The sequence below is a fragment of the Notechis scutatus genome, chromosome 5 (assembly GCF_049901735.1).
Source record: "Notechis scutatus isolate UNSWTSFEM ecotype Mainland chromosome 5, rNotScu1.2, whole genome shotgun sequence".
NCBI classification, from domain to species: Eukaryota; Metazoa; Chordata; class Lepidosauria; order Squamata; family Elapidae; genus Notechis; species Notechis scutatus.
The window spans coordinates 86685695-86710482 of record NC_142013.1 but is presented as its reverse complement, the minus strand read 5'-3'; the positions used below and the strand labels follow the sequence as shown (position 1 = coordinate 86710482).

General features: G+C 35.2%; 1 protein-coding gene across 8 annotated transcripts in view; it reads left to right on the top strand.

The window, feature by feature from the left end:
- The window catches only part of ATP11A (ATPase phospholipid transporting 11A), a 115940-nt gene extending 91462 nt beyond the window's left edge, over positions 1-24478 (top strand). Inside the window, exons 23-31 of one of the 8 annotated variants that reach the window (XM_087967248.1) lie at positions 608-667; positions 1776-1903; positions 3022-3157; positions 4467-4490; positions 12674-12739; positions 13526-13629; positions 15404-15569; positions 20105-20237; positions 22158-24478. In XM_087967248.1, the coding sequence (XP_087823374.1) occupies positions 608-667; positions 1776-1903; positions 3022-3157; positions 4467-4490; positions 12674-12739; positions 13526-13629; positions 15404-15569; positions 20105-20194 (774 nt within the window). In that variant the 3' untranslated portion in view covers positions 20195-20237; positions 22158-24478. Of the gene's footprint in view, positions 1-607; positions 668-1775; positions 1904-3021; positions 3158-4466; positions 4491-12673; positions 12740-13525; positions 13630-15403; positions 15570-18097; positions 18187-20104; positions 20238-22157 lie in introns of those variants that run through there. The other 7 variants (XM_087967249.1, XM_087967252.1, XM_087967251.1 and 4 more) reach the window with 7 other exon arrangements.
- The last annotated feature ends 310 nt before the right edge of the window (positions 24479-24788 follow it).

Genomic DNA, 24788 nt, shown 5'->3' with positions numbered 1-24788 from the left:
GGTGATGCCACCAGCTAATCTTCTCAACCCAGAAGCTGACATGACTGTAATATTTAAAAGAGAAAAAATGTAATAATTTCCTCTTTAGTCGCATGCAAAGCAATTAGTAGTGCAGGAGATAAAATAAGAGAACTGTGAAAAAACAAGGACAGCACCTCAAGTACAAGAAAAAAGTGCAAAAAAGTAAGATTCTGAACAGATATCTTTATGATGGCATTGCTTTATTATTTAGGACATACACTGAGCTTGCACTGTGAAAATATTCATTAGAAACTACCTACCTACCCACCTACCATCTAGGTGACATTCAGCTGACAGTCTGGAGCAAGAAGTACATCTTTATATTTTCATTTGTCACGGCTTGTTTCTTATAGATATTCGTTCTGTCCAATGTATGAGAATTCTGAGAATACAATGTACTCTGCTTATACTGGCCTGCAATTGAATTGAATACCCATATATTACTGAAAAATGCATTAAAAAGGATATTGATGTAATGTCTTATTAAAAACTAACATATATAGTTGTTTGAACTTAAATATTTGATTGCATTGCTACCACTTTGTTTGTGATCATTTGTGCAATATCTATTACTCTTGTCTTCCAGAATGTCTGCTTCATTTTTCCTCAGTTTTTATACCAATTCTTCTGTGGATTTTCACAACAGGTATCTGAGAACATCTTTCATTTTATGAACCAACATAAATTGTGCTTTTATAGTAATTTATTTATTCCAGTCAGTTTTTCTTCTTCATTATAGAGTTGAATGAAAACTGTTAGCTTTTTTCCAGTTGGGGCTTTTTGGATAATGTATCTTGCATTAATTCCTGATAGCAGTGGATGGATATCAGTGGAAACACTGAAATTATATTTAGTATAAGTTTGGAAGGATTCCACGTTTGTATAGACATAGCATAGCAGACAATCTACTTTTTAATTTTTTTTTTCTGCTGAAAAACCAGAAAGGAACATGTAGACATTTGAATCTCCTAAATTGGGGGCTATTTCTTGAATTTAATGTGTGGACACATCTTCTAATCTAGTCTTTTACCTATGTTTTTTATTTTTTGATTCCTTGTAATGTACTGTAAGTAGTAATAATCTTTACTACTTAAAGTATGCAAATTTGCAGTGAAGGTCACAGATTCTTAAGCTTATGTACGATTAAGCTTATGAAAGATAATAAATCTTCAACATTTTTTATTTTTGTAAGGTACAGAAGACTTGTCAGCAATGCTGCAAGATCATCCATGCTTATTTTTGTCCCCAGTTGTCACAAACCATTGTTTTTGTTACTCTTCTATTTATGTGAGATATGAAGCAATAATCCACAATGATTTTGCAAGTTTTTGTTATCAAGTAGTGATTGCTGCACGAAGCACAAAACCAACTTTATGCCTGAAATAGCCAAAGCTAATCATTTTACAATCATATTTATTTCAATGGATAAGAAATATATTATTTAGTTATTTCTATTGTAATAGGAATGCTTATCATTAATTGGATTTTGCTTTTTTTATACTTATTTGTTTGTCCACAGCCAATTCAATATAATTTAGAGGAGATTATTCAGGAGTAGCATACGAATTAAAGTTGGCTGAATTGAAGAGTATGGTTACAATGATTAATATAGGTTATAACATTCATTAACATTCATTAATAGTAGTAATAGTAGTAATAGTAGTAATATAATATTTGCTAATTGGTAGTTTCCCATTTCTTTTATGACAATATTTTACTAAAAAAAATCTAATCTTTTTTTTTTTTGTCTACAGCCTTTATATGATACTGCGTATCTTACTCTGTATAATATCAGCTTTACTTCACTTCCTATTTTGTTATATAGTCTAATGGAACAACATGTGAGTTCTGAGACACTCAAGAGAAACCCTATACTATACAGGTATATGCTCATTGTTTCAATAGGCAGATGAGACCAGTTAATTCATATTCTATTTCTGAAGGATAGGCTAGAGTGTTGGAGCAACGGATGTTATGTTAGTGAAATTTATTGTGTGCATATGTTAAATATTCCCAGCAGGAAAACAACACAGGAACTTTGTTGAGGTTTTATTAATCAACACAGATAGCTAAAAATTACAGCCTGCATACCCAGTAATAATTATTGTTTATAATTGAAAAACAATTGAGTTCAAATTTGCTTAAACACAAAACATAGTTGTAGTCTAAGCATTGTCACAGTTTCTCAGCTAAACTCTGTGATATAGGATTTATCAATGGAATCACTGATGAATAAATAATTTCAGTAATATACAATAATTAATATTTACAAAAATAACTTGGGAACAAATATCCAAGTATGCATGTTGTGTGTAATTTGCATCTACTTAAAAAAAAAAAAAAAGTTCATTGAAATGAAGCAGTGTTCTGGGGACCTCTAGTGTTGTGTTATATTACTTGTGTACATCCTTTGGAGTATTTTTTGACTCCTGCAGACTGCCTGGACTGGTCCCTGAAATTTTATTGGCAAGATTTTGAAAGTAGTTGGTTACTGTTTCCTATGGCTAAGAGTTGATCACAAGTTCACCCAATTAGCTTTGTGCTAAGGCCGGACTTGAACTCATGGTCTCCACCTGGTATCGCAAGTAAACTGGCTCTCTTAAAATAAAGTAAATCATGTGTTGGATATATCTGAGTCTTCCTATAAGAAAGAATTTAGGACAGCCTTGTTCATCTTGATTCCCATGCAGATAAAGTGATCTTTAATTCCCTTAATTCTTCCTAGAAGGGAATTATAAAAGTTGAAGTGAAACACTTATAGTGGAAATCCTGGTTTAAGGCTCAATAGAAGATACATAGAGACTGAAACATAGCATAGAAATACTTGCTGCCTGGAGAATTTCTGGGAAGTGAAGTCACATATCCTAAAGCTAGCAAGGTTAAAAAAAAACCTCTGGCTTTCATAAAATCCATAGAAATAGTACAGCATTCTTTTTGTAATAAAAACATTTATTTTTCTTTATTTAAAATGTAAAAAAAATAACATATGTTATTATTCAGGGATGTTGCCAAGAATGCTCACCTTCGATGGCAAGTATTCATTTACTGGACATTCTTGGGAGTGTTTGATGCTGTCGTCTTTTTCTTTGGTGCCTATTTCTTGTTTGACAATTCAACTATGACCAGCAATGGGCAGGTTTGTATCTAATGTTTTGGAAGCTGTTTTAGAGGAAATAAATGAAATGGTTTCCCTTTGGTTATATTTATGCTGGCATTATTCTCTAAGGATTCAGGCAGGATTTAAAAAAAAAACATATTAGAGAAATTACGGAATTGAAACTAAACTGTCTATATGCTAAAGCAATGTCTACAGATTGAATGAAGTATTCTGAAAAAAAAAAACCACAGGAAGCTAAATATGATTATGGGTTTTCTTTCTCATTAAATGTAATTCTAAGTTTCCTAATTCTGCTCTGGTTGTTATAATAGGCAATTTTTAAAATGGAAAGCTGGTAGGAGTGTTAACATTTGAACTTGTTATGCTGAGTTCAGAGTACAATTTACCCTTAAAGCCTTGGGACTATATTTCCTGTAGATTATTTTACTCTGATGTATCCCTCACATTCCTCTTCAGAAGTTCAGCTCTGAGAGTACTCAAATCAGATCTATTTATCCAGAACATCACGAACCATTTATACATCACAGTATTTCCATTATGGCCAGATTGGCATGGTCCAAAGGAGAAAGAGAATATTCCAAAATTCTCTAGAACAGTCCATTCTCAGAACAGTAGGCGTTGTACTCTTTAGTTCTATAAAGTCCCTGCCAAATGAAACAAGGCAGGTGGCCTCTAGACAGATGATGATGATTGAAATAAGGCTCCATCAATTGATTATATTTGTAAAGAAAATTACCCAGAATTCTATCAAATTCTAGACTGAATTTTAGGTGTGGAACCAACAAAAAGCTGTCACTTTCTAGTTTTGTCCCTTGAAGAGAGGAGTGAATTCTCTTCCTTCACATATACACAGAAAGCCAAGAATCCCAGATTATCAGTATATGTCATTTTTATCTTTTTAATCCTTTAAAACTAATTTGTCTGTGGGAAAACTAAAGGTGTTGATTTATATTTTTAAAAGTTACTGGCTAAATTCTATTAAGGGCCAGTAATTTTTTTTTTTTAAATCAAACAAATGATAGGAGTTAATTGGGATACCTGTCACTTGAAACATTATACAACTTTATTTAAGCTATTTTCAATATGTGATATGTTATATCTTCCACTTTAAAAATATATATTATATAGTTAAGTAGCATAGTTAGTTTGAAAAGAACAAATTATATACATTTAAATAAAATTCTATTTGTATATTTTGTTAAGTACATAATTTAAAACATATTTTAAAGTCCTTCTGCTTTTATTTGCACATTAACATTTTGCAGTTTGTTTTATTTGTGTCTTGCTTTTTTCTTTTCTTCTTCCTTTCTTCTCTTTCTGTCTTCAGCTAATGACAGTCAACACTCACATGGTAAGACTGCTGTGGTTTTGTCATGATGTGTGTTTTTCTCTATTGCATTCAAATATTCCTTAAAAAAATAAATCACATTTTTTTCTTTTTTGCCTCCTATATGCTGTGCCAAAATAATAATAAAAAGTTAATTTACTTTTGAAAAATAAAAGAATTGTATGGGATTTAAAAAAAAAAATCTTGCTTTTTTTGTTTACTTTATTTCTGCTCAGCTAATGTTCATGTTTGTATAATTTAATTACATTAGAATAGTTACTGTTAACACACACACACACACACAAATGTGGCTGAATTTCAACTAGGTAAGAGAATTAGGAAAATAATGTAGGTAGTTTGGGGGAAAAATAAACAATTAGTAAAGCCACAAGAAACATAAAGTAAGTGTAGATCATTGCTACAGATGAATTAAAATAACTCACAAAGTTAAACCATCTAGGCAACTTTTGACGCTCTACATTTAAACCACGCTTCATCAGGGCTTCTGTTCCAAAGACTCTGATCTGTTCTATCATACTTGCTGTGTGAACCTGCCTTAATGCTAAAGATCACACTCTAAGACTATTCTCTACCATTCCACATTTTCAGGAGTTAAAGACAGTTCCTGTAGAAAAAGAATCTTCACAGGTGGTCTCATCTGTCAAGTTTTTTCCCATGGAGCAAAAATATAAATCTTTTTTCTTTTACCATAAGCTGGCTTTCTATTTAAATTAAGCATTTTCAAAATGTTTGTTGGAGATGTATTTGTTTTTAGACTTGCTAGCTACTTTTAGGAAAATATGACTTTATATGTTGGCTGTGTAATTTTTATTTTATTTCAAATGTAGTTGGATCCCCGTGAGATAAAGTAAAAAAAAAAATCCAGATCACTTCCACATTGCCTTTGAACACTGTCAGAGTTTCACTGGTTATATGGGTAACCTATAAATGTATTTAATAGATAGATAGTTCCATTCTATATACAAACTTTTGAAAATTCTGTTCAACAATTAAGTATGTTTCTCTCTGTGTACATAGTTTGTTCTGCTCTCATTACCATAGCTATATGGAGTTACAGTTGCATCAGAATTCTCATGATACAATTTCTCATGAGACAGGCTTGCTTGCTTATTATCTGTCTGTCTGTCTATCTGTCTATTTCCAAGCCACTCACGCCCACAGTTCTCTGGGTGCTGAGCCATACAACAAAAACAATAAAATAAAACTAATGAAACATTGGCATGGGCCAAGACATAGTAGAATAAGATTGTACCTGCTTATGAAAAGCCAGGGTGGTACTGCATAAAACTGGTAGGGTTGAGGGGTAGTTACAGGGTATTACTGAGAAATTCTGTTGACAGGCCCATGTACCCCAGAAAATTGGGGAAATCCCAGCAGGACACCTCACAATGATGAACCAGGCAGCTAGATTGGATTCTACAAGGAGTTGTCTGATAAATGTGCTAATGTAAGGTTTTTAAGAATATAACAACTAGCACTTTGAATTTGGTCCAGAATTTTATGCTGCTGGTATATATTGATAGTATATGCCAATAAGATAGCTGCTCCATTGTGTTCCAGCTGAGAAATCTCCATCTCCAAAAGTAGCGACATGAAGATTGCATCGCAGTAGTCCATCCAACCAATTGTTGGTTAAAGTATGAGTCGTTGTGGCTAAATCATCCTGGTTCAACTAGACTCATAATTGTCCAAAGGTGCTTTGCAAAAGGCAAACTAGACTTCTTGTTGTTTACCATGAAGATTTTGCTTCTGAAGAAGCTTGTTGGATGAGAAACGAAATGTCTTCAACGAAAAAAAGAAAGAAAGTCTAGTTGCCTTTTGGATAGCATCTTTGGAACAACAGTGATCTGGATGATTGAGAATCTCCATAGACATTTAGGGTCCTTGGTGCTCTCTGAGCTTGCTTGTTTTGTTGCAGGCATTTTATTACCCAAACTAGGTTAACATCATCAGTGCTAGTAAGGAGTGCAGTTTGTTGCCACTTTATATTCTAATGGCTTGCCTGTCAGTGGGGGTGGGGGTGGTCTTAGAGATTCTTCGATTGGGCTCTTTGCTATTGGCTTCTTTGGCAGATTGTTGATTGGGTATTGTTTACTTGACTGCTGGTCTAATGTTAACTTTGGAGTTAATCTATGCTGATCTGGGTGCTGATTGCTGGTGGAGAGATGCTTGGGTCTTTTTGTTTCTTTTTGGGCTGTATGATAGTCTCTTTTGCATTGTCTCCAGATGTTCTTAATGTCTATGTATCTATTAATGGCTGATTTGTCAGAGTTCCAGGCTTCTAGAAATTCCCTGACATTTTTGGACTTGGCTTGGTCTAGGATGGTCTATGGTTAAATCTATGATGTGAAATTAAAGAATTAAATAATTTTCATCATGTCTTCTGACTAGTAGTTGGTGTTCATGGATGTGTTCTGCCAGTCTTCTGCCTGTTTGTCCTACATAGTGATTTTTGCAGTCCTTACATTGCATGTTGTAGATTACTCCTGTTTTTTCTTCTGGGGTTGTTCGGTCTTTTGGTCTGCTTGGGATTCTTTGAAGGGCTTTAGTTGGCTTGTGTGCTATGTTGATTCCACGTGGTTGTAGTAGCCTGTTGTCTGTTCTGAGATATTCTTGATGTATGGCAGTGCAATTCTTTTTAGAGTTTGTGTTGGGTTGAGTGGTCAGGGACTTTTTGATAAAGTTTTGTGGATATCCATTTTGTATAGATGCTCTATTTCCCTTTTCTGCTTTTCCACACAAGCCAAGTCCAAAAATCAGAAATATCAATATTTTGTCCCTGTTCATAACTCCTTGATTGAGGATAATTGTTGGGGTTTCCATGACAAGAGTGGACAGTCATACCTGACGCTACCTTTTCCTTTCTTCTACTCTATTCGACCATCTCTATGATGAAGGGTGACCGCTTGACATTAAGCAAAGGACTGTGAGCTATAGCTCTAACAAACAATGCTATATTTTAAGTTTATAACGAAATTTTTGAGGACTGAAAATTCTTCACCTTTAGAATTTGTTATTTCAAAATGTGTATTTTCCATCTTCTGTTGCATTCTTATTATTGACAAGATGTGAATTCAGTTAACACTAACCCTTCCACCTGCTTTGTTATTTTTCATCTTTTTCTCCTTCTTGTTTTAAATCTAAATCTAAAAGTCTATTCTTCTGGCACTTTTTTGTCATAGCAGAGTTACAGGCTTTCTGTTTTGTGCTCGCTTATTATTTCCTGCTGTCCTAGATGCTTAAGTTTGTTCTAGAAAAGATAAATAGCCAAAACAGTTTCCAGAAATGACTCTTGTCTCTCTTGGATCCCACACAAGTGCTTGCTTTTCTTTCTCCTCCATGCAAAGAGATAGCTTCTTCAAATAATTGCATAGAGCATGTCTAAGTTCCATGCTTATCTATTGAAATCCGTTTAATAATAATAATATGCTACTTTAGTTATTAGTTATTTTCTCAACATCCTTTCTCCATATTTTAACCTTGTATAATTGGACAGTGGGGTTATCTACATAATGCAAATGCAGTTTATTTGTGTTACCTTTGTGTCCCAAGCCATGTAGGGCTTTATTATGATTACCAGCACTTTGCATTGCAGCACACTGGTAACCAGTGCAGCTCACGCAGGAGTGGTGTTACATTTGCCATATATCTGGCACTATTTACTTCCTGTGCAGCCCCATTCTGCACCAGTTGGAGTTACTAAATGATCTTCAAGGGCAACCCATGTAGAAGCATGTTATAGTACCGTATTTGCCGGCGTATAAGACGACTTTTTTGCCCTGAAAAACATGCCTCCAAGTGGGGGGTCGTCTTATACGCCGGGAGGACTCCGACTCCCACTTCGAGCTTGAGTTGCAGCCGGGAGGGAGGCTGGGGGAGCGGTGTGTGTGTGTGTGTGTGTGTGTGTGTGGCGGGTGTCACTCGCCACGCGCTGCCAACCTTTCCCCCTCTTCCTTCCTTAGCAGTGTGGGGAGGAGAGGATTCGAAGATCCTCACGTGCGGCGTACTTTTCTTTTTCTTTTTTTTTTTTGCACGCAGGTTTTGCATGCGGGTGGCTGTAGGTTAAGGATGGGGAGCCCCGGGTGGGTTATCAGGTTTTACGGTGCTTCCAACATGTGCGAACGGTGGGAGAGCAGAGAAGAGAGCGGCGCGCGCCCGCTGTGTGAAATCCTGCCATCAAAGCAACACTGGGGAGGCAGGGTATAAATTTACCAGGTTAATGTAGCAATGGTGATTAATGCCCAGAACATTGTTTGCGGGTATTGGGGTGTGTGTGTGTGGTGGTGGTGAGGAGAGGTTGTCCTTTGAATGCGGAAAAGTAGGTGTGACCTTGTGTAGGAAAATAAAGAGATCCTTTTTAGCGTGTTTGGCTTCTTTGCCTCCCCTCGTTCGTTTTGACGTGGAGATAATGGCCTTCGGGCGGAGGGGAAGAAAACGGTAGCTGGATCATTTCAAATTTCACTTACTCTCCTGCCTCACTTCAATATGTCTGAGCGACTCCAGATACTGGAAGACTTTTTGAATGAAAGTGTTACCTCCATTTTTTTTTTTTTTTTAAAGAGGGCCACTTGGGGAAAAAAAAAGATTCTAAGGAATTCCTTGTTTCTTGATTAAAGAGAAGGCATTGAATATACTGTTCCTTGGCAGCCTTTTCAGTGTCCGGGTTTTTGGTGTGTGTGTGTGTGTGTGTGAGAGAGAGAGAGAGAGAGAGAGAGAGAGAGAGATCAGCTGTATTGAGAAGAGAACGTTTCCTGTGTTCTCATTTTATTTACAACATATTTTACGCTTAATGGTAAGCAATGAAAAATATTTTTAAAACTCATTTCTAAACTCCATAGCTATTTGCATATTCTTGGTTCAAAATTGGATTAGCTCATTTCAAAATTGTCCAAAGCAGAAAAGTGCGTCAAAAAAAAAAGTGCAAAAGTGGAAGGTGTGTGGAAGAGGGGTAGTCTTATACGGTGAGTATATAACAAACTCTATATTTTGAGTGGAAATGTTGGGGGGTCGTCTTATACGCCCAGTCGTCTTATACGCCGGCAAATACAGTAGTTCAAACTGGAGGTTATTATGGTGAGAGTTACTGTGAGTAGAGCCTCCTGGTCCAGGTATGAGCTCAATTGGTGCACAACCTGAAGATGTGCAAAGGTCCTCCTAGCCAGGATGAGCACCTGCTCTTTGAGCAGGAACCACAAGTCCAAGAGACCTGTAGACTGTGCACCAGGTCTACTTGGGGCAATCCAGAACCAGAGATGGAACAACCTAGTTTCTAGGGAGTCCAAATACCCACAGCCACTTCATCTTGCTAGGGTTGAGTGGGAGCCCATTTTGTATCATCCAGTCCCAAAAATCAACCAGACACTGGGATAGGACATCTACAGCATCATCTAGGGAGTTAGAGATATAAAACAAGATATCATCTGCATACTAATGATATCTCACCCCAAACAGATGGATCACCTCATCCAGTGGTAAAGTGATCCATTGGTTTTGGGTAAGATATCATTAGTATGCAGATGACACCCAGCTTTATATCTCTACCCCAACCCCTAGAGTGATGACCTGGATGTCATATGTAAATCTTAAATAGAATGGGAGAAAGAACACAGCCCTGAGGCATTCTACAAAGCTATCAATATCAACTGGAACTGTCCTGAGAAAAAGAAGAACAACACAGTGCTGCCTACCCCCAGTTCTCAAAGCCATCCAAAAAGAATACTATGAATACTAAGAATACTGATGGTATTGAATGCTGCTGTGAGGTCAAGAAGAGTCAGGATGGATGCACTACTTCCATCCGTCTCCTGTCAGAGACCATCCATATGCACAATCAATTCTGTCTCAGTCCCAAACTCTGGTCTGACTGAAAAGTCTAGTTCTCCTAATTCCATCATGTACCAGAGGAACTTTGACAAACCTGGTACATGATTCATCTCATTCTGCTTATTCAGAAGAAGAAAAAATCCCTTTTTGTTGTCGATTTGTCGACAACTGAATCCTATTATTTGTTTATCTCTAATTCTGATTACTATTTGATGCAAAGTTTTGGAATACACTGATACATGATATCTAATAGCCAAAATGTAGTCATCATTTTAAAACTTATTTGTTTAAGAGGAAAATTAGAAATATTGCATCCTTTTTTAAGTATAATTCTTTTCACTATAACCTCTGAGGGTTGTTCACCTCTCATGAGTGGGAAGTTGTCTGCAAGAGGGAGAATAGATTGTAACATTTTTCTAATTATTCTGCAAGTGGAGTTACACATTTCTGGATCTGTCATTTGGTACCTAAAGTTACTTTATTGGTATTATGGATTATTTCCAAATTGTACTAGAAAGTAGATGAGTAGGTCATGAAAAAAAAGATAGAAATGTGATACCAATCAGACCACCAATGATAAGGATGATTTTTGTTTTGTTTTGTTTTACATTTGATATTAACAGAGAAATCTTATGCAGGATCTAAGGTTTTTTTTTATTCTATTGGATTTATTCCTTGATAAACATGCATAGGATTTAAATCTTTTTACATTATAATTTATGTACTATCCAATTAAAATGACATTTGCTATTTCCTTTAATAGACAACCTTTTCAATCCAACTTCTTCCTAATAAATGCATGGCAGAAAATTGTGTGAATCATAAAATGTATTTTAGATATAATGAAAGTGTCAAATGATATAGTATTGAAACACTATGTTTATTTATACCACACTGGAAACTTCCAATTCCAGCCATTCTGTTTTATACCTGCATATCTTCTACCCGCATGATGGCGAACCTGTGGCACGCGTGCCACAGGTGGCATGCAGAGCCATTTGTCCGGACACGCGAGCCCTAGCCAAAGTTACCTGCACTGTGTGTGCGCGTGCCTCCCTGCTGATTTTCAGCCCATTTGAGGCCCTTTTTCGCCCTCCCAAAGGCTCAAGGGAAGCCTCTGCAGCCTCGGGAGGGCGAAAAAGGCCTCAAGCGGGCCGAAAATCAGGTGCGCACATGTGCAGTGCAGGTAAGGGGGTGGGGGGTTGTGCACGCATATGCAGGGGGGCTAGGTGCATTGCATTATGGGTGCCGGCACATGCACTTTCGGCACACCACAACAGAAAGGTTCGCCATCACTGTTCTACCCCATACCCAACACCCATGCCCAGCATTCCAGGTTCACTTATGATCGTATGTCTGTTGGGCAGACAATAATTCTTTTTTGTTTCTATTTCCTTATTTTGGTACTTGCTGAGACTTCTGGCTTTTACAAGTAGTCCTCGACTTAACAACAACAATGGAGCCCAAAATTTGTATTGCTAAGCAAGACAGCTGTTAAGTGAATTGTGCCACATTGTACAACCCTTTTTGCCACAAGTGAATCACTGCAGTTGTTGAGTAAATCATGCAGTCATTAAGCAAACCTGGCTTCTCCCGTTAATCTTGCTTATTGGAAGCCAGCTACAAAGAGTTACCACATATTTCTGGGACAGTGTAACTGTCATAAATACATGTCAGTTCTCAAGTGCCTAAATAACCAATTACATATCCATGGGGCAACCATCATGTTAAAAACTGGTCATGTCACTTTTTGCAGTGCTGCTGTAACTTTCAATAGTCACTGAACAAATGGTTGTAAGTTGAGGAGTACCTATATATGGGCTGTAGCATTATGATTCAATCTCAGAAAGCTGAATACAGTAGTAGTATACAGGATGTGTTGCCAGCATTAAATGCTTAATTCCCATGTATCAGCATCATATTAGTCTATTACAGGTACTTCTCAACTTACAACCATTTATTTAGTGACTCTTCAAAGTTACAACAGCATTAAAAAAGTGACTTATTATCAGTCCTCACACGTGTTGTAGAATCCCCAGGTTCCTGTGATCAACCAGCATCATCTAAGAAGATTGCAGCATCCAGAGGTCATGTGATCATCATTTGCGACCTTCCCAACTGAATTCTAACAATTGGGAAGCTGGATTCACTTAACAACTGTGTGATGTTATCAAACATCACATGTTATAAAACATCAAATGTTATAAAATCAGACATGACTCCTTTGACTTCCTTGCTTGGGCAATTCTGGTCCCAACTATGATCATAAGTCTAGGACTGCCTATAAACAACATTGTTCTAAAACAAACCCTTTTCTTTATTGTAATATCTAACCTAGGACTTATTTATTCCTTCCTGAATAGATGTTTGGAAACTGGACCTTTGGAACACTGGTGTTCACTGTATTGGTATTCACCGTTACATTAAAGGTATAATCTTCTAAAACATCAACTTGACAACATTCTTATAATCCAAATGATTTGGATGTTACTTAAGAAAATGTAATGTCTCAAAGAAAACAAAATAAAAGTCTATAAAGATATTCATGCCATGCAAAAGGTAATAAAAAGAGATTTTTCTCTCATAAACTAAAAGCTATAGTATTCTCTCAGAGCTCTCTGATTACTTAGTCCTTTAAGAAGATGAGCTTTTAGAAATCATTGGTTGATCATAACGAGACTTGTTACTGCTGTGATTCAAAGACATTTTAAAAAGAGCCTGCAAAATTAATTACATAAACTGCCTCATCTTGTCAGTCTTTATATAAAGAATTTCTGAGAACCATTCTGTGTTTGGCTTCCAATTAGATTTGAATGCTTGTAGCTTTTAGAAGAAACTATCAATAGCCATCTCAGTGGTAAACAAAGAATAATTTTACAATTGAAGCTTCTGAGGAATATGACATAGAGAGGGCTGAGAAAGAAAGTGTATTTTTGGCTCATGAAGGAATAGATTTGATATGAAAATGAAAAAAATACATGGTATGGGAACAAAAAATGTAGTGGATGAAACAGTCTGATAAATGTTGATAAAACATGCAATTTATATATAACTATATTGTATTATTTAGGAGTATCTTTCAGCACTTTGGTTTAATTAGCTAAGTATAAATTGCTCAAAAATCCAGGATTCAGCATGTTAAGATCATCGTAAACCAACTATTTTTTATATAGTCTCCTTTCCTGGAATGTTGATAGTAGTATCTTTCTATACAGCTTGCATTGGATACTCACCATTGGACATGGATCAACCACTTTGTGATCTGGGGATCACTACTTTTCTACATTGTCTTTTCTCTTCTCTGGGGAGGGATCATTTGGTAAGAACCATTGTGAACCTATATTTAAATCCCTTTGTCTGCTGCATGTAAAGTTTCAGACATCCAGAGTCACATTGTATATCTAGGCCCCCATAGTCTCCGGACTCTGGAAGAGAACCTCTACGGTATCTTTTATATGACCCAGGGTGGAGATATAAAAGTGAGTATCATTATCATACTCAGTTGATACCTCATTCCACACTATTGGATGATCTTTTTCACTGGTTTCACCTTAAACAGGAGAGGAGAAAGCACCAAATCCTGAGGTAATAGAATGCCTGTGTGCAATTATTTACATTCAACTAGTGTTTGTATGTATGTGGATGCATTTGTGTATGTGTGTTTGTGTGTATATGCACACACAGACATAAAGTTAGTTTCTAATTGCTTCTACTCCCTTTTCTTGTTATTGTCTTGCTCTAATGGGGCCCTAGATGTTAACCCTAGCTCCCCAATCTAGTTGGGAGAGAACTTTTTAATATCTCTGGTTGAGTCTCAGTAAAGCCCTGTTTATATATTTGGGAGAATTGTATACAAAAAAAATAGCTTGTTGTTATTTTGGGTGAAAATTGAATATCTACAAAGTCTTTTGGTTTGTGTGTTTTTTGCATTAATTTTCTTTATCTAGATTGTAGCCAAAAGTTTTTTAAAGGTTTCTTTTAATCCCACCTATATTATTTTTTTATAAATAAAGCAGAAAACATATCTAATACTCCTTTCTCCTGCTATTTCCTCACAACAACAACATTGTGAGGTAAGTTGGATTGAGAGAATGACTGGCCCAAAATCATCCAGCTGTGATGACCCGGGGCGTGGCACAAAGGCAACACAGTCACATAAGTAAGAAAAGTCCCTTTAATACCTCCAACTTTGCCCCCAATGTCCAGTTACCTTTGGCTGGAGAAAAAACTATCCCAAGAACAGTCTTTTAAGTGGAGGAAATTCAGTCCAAAAACAAAGTACATATAAACTGTAAATAAAACTCACACAAACCATGCTGCAGCAATTAACCGGACAGGGCAGGATAAGGAATTGCAGACTTCAAAGGCCAACCAGATACACACAGTTGGGAAGACGCCAGGAACCCAGATAAGCCTCAACAAAACAAGATAATACATGATTTGTTCCCAACAAGATGCTGTGCGCAAACTCCCTTTTTAAATACTGTGTTCCCACCTGCAGCTAATGAAGGGAATCAGGGCCCTTTCCTCCCCTGTAAACTACACAACTCACATTGCTCCCTTCTCCATTCCTCCCTGCATGCCCTAGGATGAAGAGGGGGTGGGCCTGGATCTTCCTCTGAATTCCCTCTGCCTTGCTCTACTTCTCCCCTGCTCTGCCCAGCCATACTGTGCCCTTCCCCAGTTTCTTCCACACCCAATGGAGCCACACTCGCGCTCCCTGTCAGCTGCTCCACCTCCCCCTTGGAATCAGATTTTGTCAGGGCCATGACATCAGCCTAAGGAGGGATTAGAATTCTCTTAGACTGGTTACATAACCACTAAACCAAACTGGCTCTCCAACGTTCCTTGCAGAATAATTTTTCTCTTAGCTTGGGGGAGGCTACATTGCCAATGTAAATATGTACATTAAAGAGACAGATTAATGGAAAATACTGTCATTTTTGTTATTTACCTCCATACAGAACACTAACATCCAGTGAAAATTTTGTGTTTTGAGCTAACCAGTGGAGATGGGATATAATAATAAAAACATGCATGTTGAAATCTCTATTGCCTTAATTCATGACAGTATTTTACTCTTCATTCTATAGGCCATTTCTCAACTACCAGAGGATGTACTACATATTCCTGCAGATGCTGTCTACTGGTCCTGCATGGCTGGGCATTATTATGCTTATAATTGTTAGTCTTCTTCCGGATGTACTCAAAAAAGTTCTGTGCCAACAGATATGGCCCACAGCAACAGAAAGAATTCAGGTAAAAATTTAGCTGTCTTATTTTTACAGAAAATATTTAACTAAATATCTTCTAAATATCTCCGATTTTATTGCTTACATTTTTATTGAATGAATTAATAAGACACTGAGAATACAGTAAATTATTGTAATATTTTACATAGTTTATTTTATGTATGATTGGAATATAATGTATATGTTTGGAAAAATAAAAAATGACAAAAGTAACAACAAACCAATCACATAATTTGAGGGCATTATAAATTTCTAATCTTAAGAAGAGATATAAAATTGTAAAAATCCATACCCAATATTTATATCAAAAACTTGTATAAATAGATAGAATTTACTAGGAATTACACTGTTATACTGTATCGTCACAGTCTTGTTACATGGAGACCAAATGTAAACAAAACAAACTTTAACTAAAAGATTCTTCAAATAATTTTTCTACTATTTCTTACTTTTTAAACTACTACTGGTCCAAAGAAAGATGCATCTCAGTTTTGCTGCAGTCAGTTTGGCAGCTAAAAAAATAGCATATATTTGTTTCCAAGGAAAATGAATAATAAAATTACATTATTATTAATGATTAATGGCTATTGTATAATTTTCAGTTTTCTCAAAATATTAAATTGATTAAATTGCCATTACCATTATAGATATGTACCAATTCAATTAAAATCCTTCCAGCACAGATTAGAAAGATTATATTTAATTTCATGCAATTTAAAAGGATATAATAACTTATTATTTTGATATTATATTCAATTTTCTGCCAGTTATATCCAATTGTTTACATAGTTTTACTTTGCTTGCCAGGAAATAAGCTAGAGACTATATCTTTATGTATTCATGTTCTATAAACTTGTTTCCATTTTGGTTCTGTACTATAATTGTGTAAACCAACTTCTTTCTAGCTATTCATACAGATTGTCTCCATAGACATGCCCACACCTGCAGAGCTGAATGTATGATGGGTTGAATGGATTTGACATCAGTGTATCTTGACCTCAAAAACTAAAAGTATCACTGCAGTCAAAGGCATTGTACCCAAAATCAAAATCTATTCCCCTGATTATCTAATTCTTTTCTAAATCATCCTTTAAAAAATCAAATCTACTCTAAACTTCAGATATCTATAATGTGGTATGCCAAATTATGATAAAAAACTACTGCTTCTAATCTTTTATCTAATCTCCAATAAAGACTTCAGAGCAATTCATTCCAAAACAGGGTCACACATTATTCTCTCTTCCTTTGTGCATATACTGTTGACATTCTCAAGCAAGCATTTATCTTGGATTTTTTTGGAATAACAATGCAAACCACAGGCAACTGAGCAGGTTTCCAACAAAGCCTCACCAGTCTGCACCAATCAGAAACCAGTTTGGCCAAAAAGTCAATCAGAAGTCCTGGCTATAGTCCCTGGTCCATTGCCCATGGTCTGCATAGCAATTACTTTGTTTTTAAAAATGCCAGCCACAGATGCTGAGAAAACATCGGGAAATCTGATCTTGAGATCATGGTTCTTGAGACCACTCTAAAGCCCAATATTGTGAATAAATCCTTCAAATAATAAAGCACAGTGAATTCCAAAGCATGTTGTTCAATATCCAAGTTTCTAGTCAATCTGAAATATCATAAGTGGGAAGAGACAGGAAGGGAAAGGCTAAACCAGGCATTTTGATCTCAAAATCTGACATCAGATTTATTAGCATTTATATACTTTCCCATGCATTTGACATGGTAATTCTCTAAATAGTCTGACTTGGATGAAAAGAATCTGACGTTATTCAATGTTTGCTGAAGTGATACAAAAATATATTTTGACTCTTGTTTTTTCAGTTAAGCTCAATGTACCCAGTAGGATAATCTATTTTTTAAATGTAATATAATTCACCTATGTTGATATTTCAAATATATGACAAACCTATATGACTAAATTTAAATAAATGGCCTTGTCATCTTCAAATAGCTGCTTAGAGATTATTTTTAGAACATTATGTGCAAAAAAATAAAATCATAGTATGCTATATAAATTGTATTGTATTAAATAATCTGAATGGCCTATGGTAGTAGCCATTATAGAACTGAAACAGAGCTCCAGGACAAGGAATTAAATGTGTAGTAATACAGTAATAATAAGTAGTAGAAGCAAGAACTGTTTTGTATCATGCCACACTTGCCTAAAGAACTATTGAATGCAGTGGTATAGCTAAGCCATTTTGTATTAGGATTACAGTAATAAATGTATTAGGATTACAGAAATACAACATGAGGATGTTGTACTATATTCATAAAGGCATCTGGTGTACAAGTTTAAGGGACTTCTCCGTGATTTGAATGTGCACCTTTCTATATGCATTATATTGTCAATGTTTCTTTGTAAGCCTTTGGGATTTAATCAGATTTATTCCTTGTGTTTCTTCTTTTCCCACTCTCAATACACTCCTGTCTTCCATACTGCTTTTCCTAAATAACTGCTACCTTGCTTTAAACTAAAAATGATGTACACGGGTACTACCATCAATCTTCTTTGGAAATCAGACTAAACACCAGTGCCTTTCTGTTGAGCAGTCTACCATCTTTATGCTTTCTCAGACTTCAAGCAGTCTAAATTTCTAATGGAGCAAAAGGTGATTTTTTTCCTGCCTTTCTGCATGCGTGGTCATATCATTGAGAGGATATTAGAAAGTACATTCAGAACTGCAACATATCAGTCATAATTCATCTCCCTAATGGGACATTACACAACAATTACAATATTTTAATTGATTTTTTTCTTTGTATTTCCAAGCGAATGATATATATAGCTGTATGCATGTATTCTTTGTTTGTATATAAATAATACAATAGAATATCCCTGTTTTTTTAGTAATTTAAATATTAATCACAATTGCTAAGCATAGATGTGATTCAAATTTCTAAATGCCACTGTTCATTTGTTATCATGAACCATGATTGCCAATATATGAACATGTCTGTCTAAATCTATGGATTCAAAGAGTTTGCTTACTTTGAAAATGATTCAAAATATTTTGGCTCTTGTATGAGGATGGCATCTCTCTGCTATTTATTAAAGAATCTAGATTTTTTTTCAGACTTCCAGCTGTTTTGGGGATGGGAGAAAATGCTATTGTCTTAAGACATTTTCTTATTAAAATCAATGTAAATCTTACAGCAGGAATGCCTTTTTGAGATTACTGTAGAAGCCATAAGAAAATTGGGTTCCTTCAGTGGGTGGCAGAGAGGTGCCATACTGAGGTTCATCCGAAGTTCTAACTACTGATGCTAAATCATTTTCAAAGTATGCCCAGAACTATTATGTTTCTTTCACTGCAGTTTCCCTTTGCATGTCATCTTTCCTAATTTGATGAAACTAGTGTCTTTTTTTTCCTAAACACAAGCTAAACTTTTATCTAATCTTCTAAATCGGGATCAGAAATCTCTATACTTGATGTTTGGCCTGAATTTTACAGAGAAATTTTATTTTCCATTTAGATAGTACAAGTCTGATCTTTTTTTCCAAGTTCATTACTGTCTTTATGTTGCTCTGCTTGTCAGTTCTGAGTGGTAAGCAAGAACATTTATTCTTAACATCTAAACTTGAAGGAGGAAGATTGACCCCCTTTTTTTTCCTTTTGCTCTTTTGCTGTTTTGTTTCCATGTCTTAATAAAGTGTATATGACAAACTGCACTGGGCTATTAAATCAATGAAGCTGCAAAAGCTTTGGAGGAATCTTTTTCTTCGGGTAAATTATTAGCCAAATCCTATTTTCTATGATAATTCTAGACTATTACATAAAGATAATTAGAATTTCTTCTAACTTGTATCTTTTTCTGACTATTATGCATTTATCTCAATTATCTTGCTATATATAATTATTCTGGTTTTACAAGATGGGTATTAATGTATCATCATTTCTACTTAACATTTTTCTTGCTTCAAACATTAGTCTTTTGCTGTAAGCAAAATATTATTCTTTTAATTCAAATTTTCTTTTTGATTAAAAGAACAATAAAAAGCAAGCATTAAATCTGAAAATTGGAGTTCTGAATAGGATATAAAACTATAACTACTTTTCTGCATGTGGCCTATGGGTGTCTTCATTCTACCTTTTGCATGATCGTGCAAGGGATTATCTTTCCATTTAAAATCATCGCAGGTCTTTCCAGAAATAAAGTCTTAGTTGCAAAGGGAACCAATGCATAGGACCACAATTTTCAGTCAGACCTAATTTCAGCAGGACCGGTGACAATTAATGCTGAAGTCACTATGTATTTGAACACAGATCAGTTACTATCTTCTGACGTTCATGACTAATATCCATTACAAATAAAACCATTTTATGAAAGAATATAAAGCCACTGAATTCTAAGTATGATAAAACAGTTATTTCTTGACATTTTTTCTCAACCTGTCAGGTTTTCATCAGCAGGATTTAAATATTTTTGTATATATGAGCTATCCTAACACAATTATTTACATGTTCCTCTTAAGATGTTCATATTGGACCGATTGTATAGTTTCAGTGTTTTTCCTCATCCTTGCAGAGGAGTTTGAAACATAAATCAACTCTAAATACTTTGATGAACAACGATGACCCACTCCTTGAAGGAACCCTTTCTGCTTCCGAGACATAATTAGATCACTGATAGGTAACAGCATTGACCGTGGTACCCTTAGGTAATTTCTACTAGTGTGCTGTGATATTTTTAAAGAGAAAGCCATTTCCTCCAGAGTTTTTGCTTTATTTTCCCAGTTTAAGTCTTCTATTCTGAGTATTATAGTCTGTTTTTGATTAGTTCACCATACAGGTAAGTTTTAGTAATAGAATGTTGTGTGGGAGCATGTATCTACATGCATTCTGAAAAAAATAGAATTTGAAAAGCAATCTAATTTCCCCCCCTCTGATTGTAGTTAGGGTGCATGCACAACTGCAGTTTAATTAAATATGGTATTCAAATAACTATGTGTAAGATGAGTCAAAGAACATTTTCCCAAGTATTTTGTATAAAACTTCCATATATAATGAATGCTGCCAATCTGTAACATTGCCTGTACCTAACATGATGAAACAAATCTCAGAGGTACCAATATTTATCTTAAATCTCCAGACATGTATATAAGCAAAAACTGCAGACTTCAAAGCACTTTAATTGACATTACAGGTACACAGGAGTATGCCATTCAGAATAAATCAGTTTCTCTAAGAAATATTTCCATACATTATAAACAAGGAACAAGAAATGGAGGTACAATTTAACATATGTTGTATTGCATAGATTATAATGTGCAAAGAAGCCCTTGGAAAGTTAAACATACCCAAGGTTGTGTGAAACATTCAGAAGAAAATTTCCCAAAGGAAATTAGCATGAATGAAGCAGTTCTTCCTGGTGCTTTGAAGCAGCCATATCTTCTTGGAAGTCTTGTGTAGCTTCTTCAAGCGCTGTCACCAACTGTTAACATACAGATAATCCAGCCTTTGGGATCACTACTAAAATATGCAGAAAAGCTAAATAATCAGATAATAGGCATGCCAATTTTTTCATTTTAAAAAAGTATTCATATTTTGGAATAGAACATACAGTAAAAACATCTGTAGCATTAAATAGCCTATCTGATGGTGAAAATCCATTCAAAATGTCAGATAAATTAGTTTGGGGAAGGGTTATTCCACAGAATGAATATATGTAGATGTTCCTCAATTCAATAGAACTGGCTATCATTTCAGGGAACAATTTAAGCTAAGTGATTAATTTGCATTTTCTATAAAATAAATCTGTCACTGGCAATCCACTATAGCTCATAAAGCATTGTCACATTGCTCAGACAGGAGATGGGAACAATCAGATGGAAGAAATGCTAAAAACAAAAGATTATTTTTCAGATTGTAACTGCAACTGCTAGTCATACGATGATAAAAATCACTCTGGAACTCCCTACCCATCATGATGCTTTATTTAAAGGATAACCTTTGAGGGAAATAAAGTTACTGTAGTTTCGCTACTTGAACCGCAAAGCTGCAGGAAAACACAAATTAAGGCTTTGTGACTCCTGAGTAAATGAGTTTCTGTTCTTTCAGGACTGTCTTTCAGGACTGTGACCAAATCTGGTATCACTGTAACAGGTAGAACTTGGAGCACTGTTTGCCAACTATTGATTTTCCAAGTGTGTGTATTATAATATCCAGAATTTTCTATCTGTAATTCAAAAATCAGGAGGTTTTGCCTTTATAGTTTTAGGAAGGGCAAGTTAATTCTTACATGAAAATATCCACATAATTATTCTCTTTTGACATTGAAGAAAACTATCTGCAATTTCATTCATTTCAATATGTCTTGAGTATGCAGCATCATGTAAGATATAGTATAAAAATGGCTCCAAGCTGAGGATTTTATTATTCCCATCATCCATAATATTAATGCCACATAAAATGAACTGAAATTGCTCCTTCATTCCATCTGCCTTGACTTTAGTATGGTCAAACAGCTGTCCAAGGTTAATTCTGTAGCCATTTGGCCATACTGTTACTTCTAGATAATGGTACTTCAGTTGTGATTATTAAATATATGTACATATATATTCCTTTTGATTTTTTGGCAGAAAACATCAGGCCATGATCAGGACCCTATTTCAGAATTCACACCCCTTGCCTCTTTGAAGAGACCAAGATATCGAAGTAATGAATGCAAGAAGTCCTCAGCAAAAGGTTCTCATTCTAAAAAAATGATGTTCACACGCTGGCAAAACTATGATTATTCAATGCTCCCATCTATCTTTGGCTACTCCAACTATTCCAAGCGTTGCAATTCCAGCACACAGTACTACCACCAAAGTGCAGGTTTTGAAACATCTCTGTGACAGATCACCAACTCAAGCCTTTAAGAACTACAGCAGCCCCCAGCCCAGCCCACCTGCAAAGGATCATTCAAGAACCCAACCAGAAATCGTGACTTTTGCAGCCACATATAAGATCCTGAAAAGCTGGATCGAGAGCGCCTGCTACCAAGCCAAGAGTATTGGTCTTTTTTTTTAATGTTTTTGAACTATTGAAACAATAAGTTACGTACACAGTCTGGTACTGTGGAAATAGTTCTAATGCTATTTCATTCTTGTCAGTCAAAAACTGTGTGTATTACCTCCATCATTCCCCCACCCCCTTTTTTTTTGTTCGATGAGCCCTGCTTCAATATGTGACTATCTCTGGATATGAATTTTGAAAAATGGTCAGTCATAAATAACGCTTTTGGATGTTCAGTCAGCAAGTATATTCACTAATGCTGCTTTTGATAGTCTTTGTCCTTTCTTTGCTTTTTCTGTGAGTGTTTCTGCTGTGCAAATCAGCACTCAAGAAACAGATTTTAATATCTTTGTATTGTCAGAATAAGACTATATGTGATCTCAAAATATTCTCTTTTTTTGCTAAAGACCAATGCTTTTAAAGTATATTTAATATAATCCTTAAGAAGTCAGTCTGGCTATCAAATGTGTGATGTGACCAGTACAGCAGTTAGACTGAAAGTAATTATTGAACCTGCAAATTCAGCCATAGGAGTTTGTAGTAATAAACAAAGTAGCTCTAAAGTAGTACATTAGTAAGTGTTCTGCTAGTCTGTGGTCTTATTTTAATTAAGAAAAACGAATAATTGATTATTTAACAAATTATTATTAAAGCAAGTATTTTCTTGTTTTACTTTTAATTTAATATTAAAGATAGGAGGGGAATCAACACTAACAAGAAATTTTATGGTATTAACTGTGACTGTGTGTTAACTAGCACCACTATGTGGTGTTTTCCCATTATTTAAATAGGGAGTCATATGTGACTCTAGTTTGTGGTCTATTGATTTTAATAGTAGCAAACACATACCAGCTTGGTTTAATTTTTCCTCCAGTATTTTATTTAGAATATAAAAAAGGCTTAAAGATTAATGGAATTTAACATTGGTATTTGTGCAAATTCCCTGTTAACTTCCTGAGCAGAGATAGGGACAACAAATGTTTTAAAAGGCAAATTGTGAAACATGCATTATACCAAAGACTATAAAGAAAAAAGAATCTGGCTGTTCATAGGAGTCCAGATCTGGTGAAGCTGGTAATGGTGGGGCAAGTGAGGAAAACATATACCTTAATGCAAACTTCACCCCTTATCTACTGGCACATGACATTTTGTGTTGTAATGAATGGATCTTGTGTTGTAATGTCACAACTTAATATCTCATCATCTTTGCATCGTCATGTGAGGAACAAGCACTAATGAATGTTGTCATTTTTATGTTTTCCCATGCCATACAGTTCCCCATATCATAGCATTTCGGTAATTTTAAGATGCAAACAATTTCCATTCCTGGTGTTGCTAACACACTTACAACATACTTAATGTTATATATTTATTTGACGCTGCATACTTGAAGGTTGGGTAGAAAAGTCTCCTATATAAAACACTGGTTGTAAAATGTACATATATAAATATTTCTTATTTTAAAGAAAATCAACTTGATGTGGGTATTGATTTTATACCTGTACTAGTGATAAATCTCTCTCTGGGTATAATTAGCAAAATTATTTTTAATGTATTTTTTTAGAAATCTAAAAAATGCCTTTGCAATGAAATATTTTTCAATATTGAAGCTCTTTATATATCTGATTTATGCATACATTTGTTAATATATCAATTCTATTTTTAAGTATATGTTTTAGATGAATTTTTTTATATATATGAGTTTTGGAGCTCTAGAATTTAGCTTATAATGGAACTGAGATTGTAGAAACTGATGAATGTTAATATTAGACATAGGTTCAAAGCAGCTTTTTATTTTATTTGCTTTTGCTTTTGTAAATAGTGGCTTTCAGTAGACAGTAGTCTTACAAGGAATTGCTGCCACCATTACTTTGTATTGTTCCATAAAACTTTGTATCTCTTGCTCCTTTATGTTTTCATTTCCATCCATTAGCCTTAAATGGGAAGACTCTTATGCAGTTATTGAAAATGCTGCATTCCTGCCCTGCATGCCCAAGAAACAGCAACGTTGTTGCATCTCAGTTTGCCCCCCCAAAAAAATTACAGGCTGAAACATTTAATGGTAGTTGTAGAGGAAAAAAAACATTAAAAACATATTTTACCACTGAGTTCAAGGGGCATCTGCCTGTGTGTGTGTGTGTGTGTGTGTGTGTGTGTGTGTGGCATGCACATGTCCAAAAAAGGCAACTAGTGCCTGAGAGTGAACAATCAAA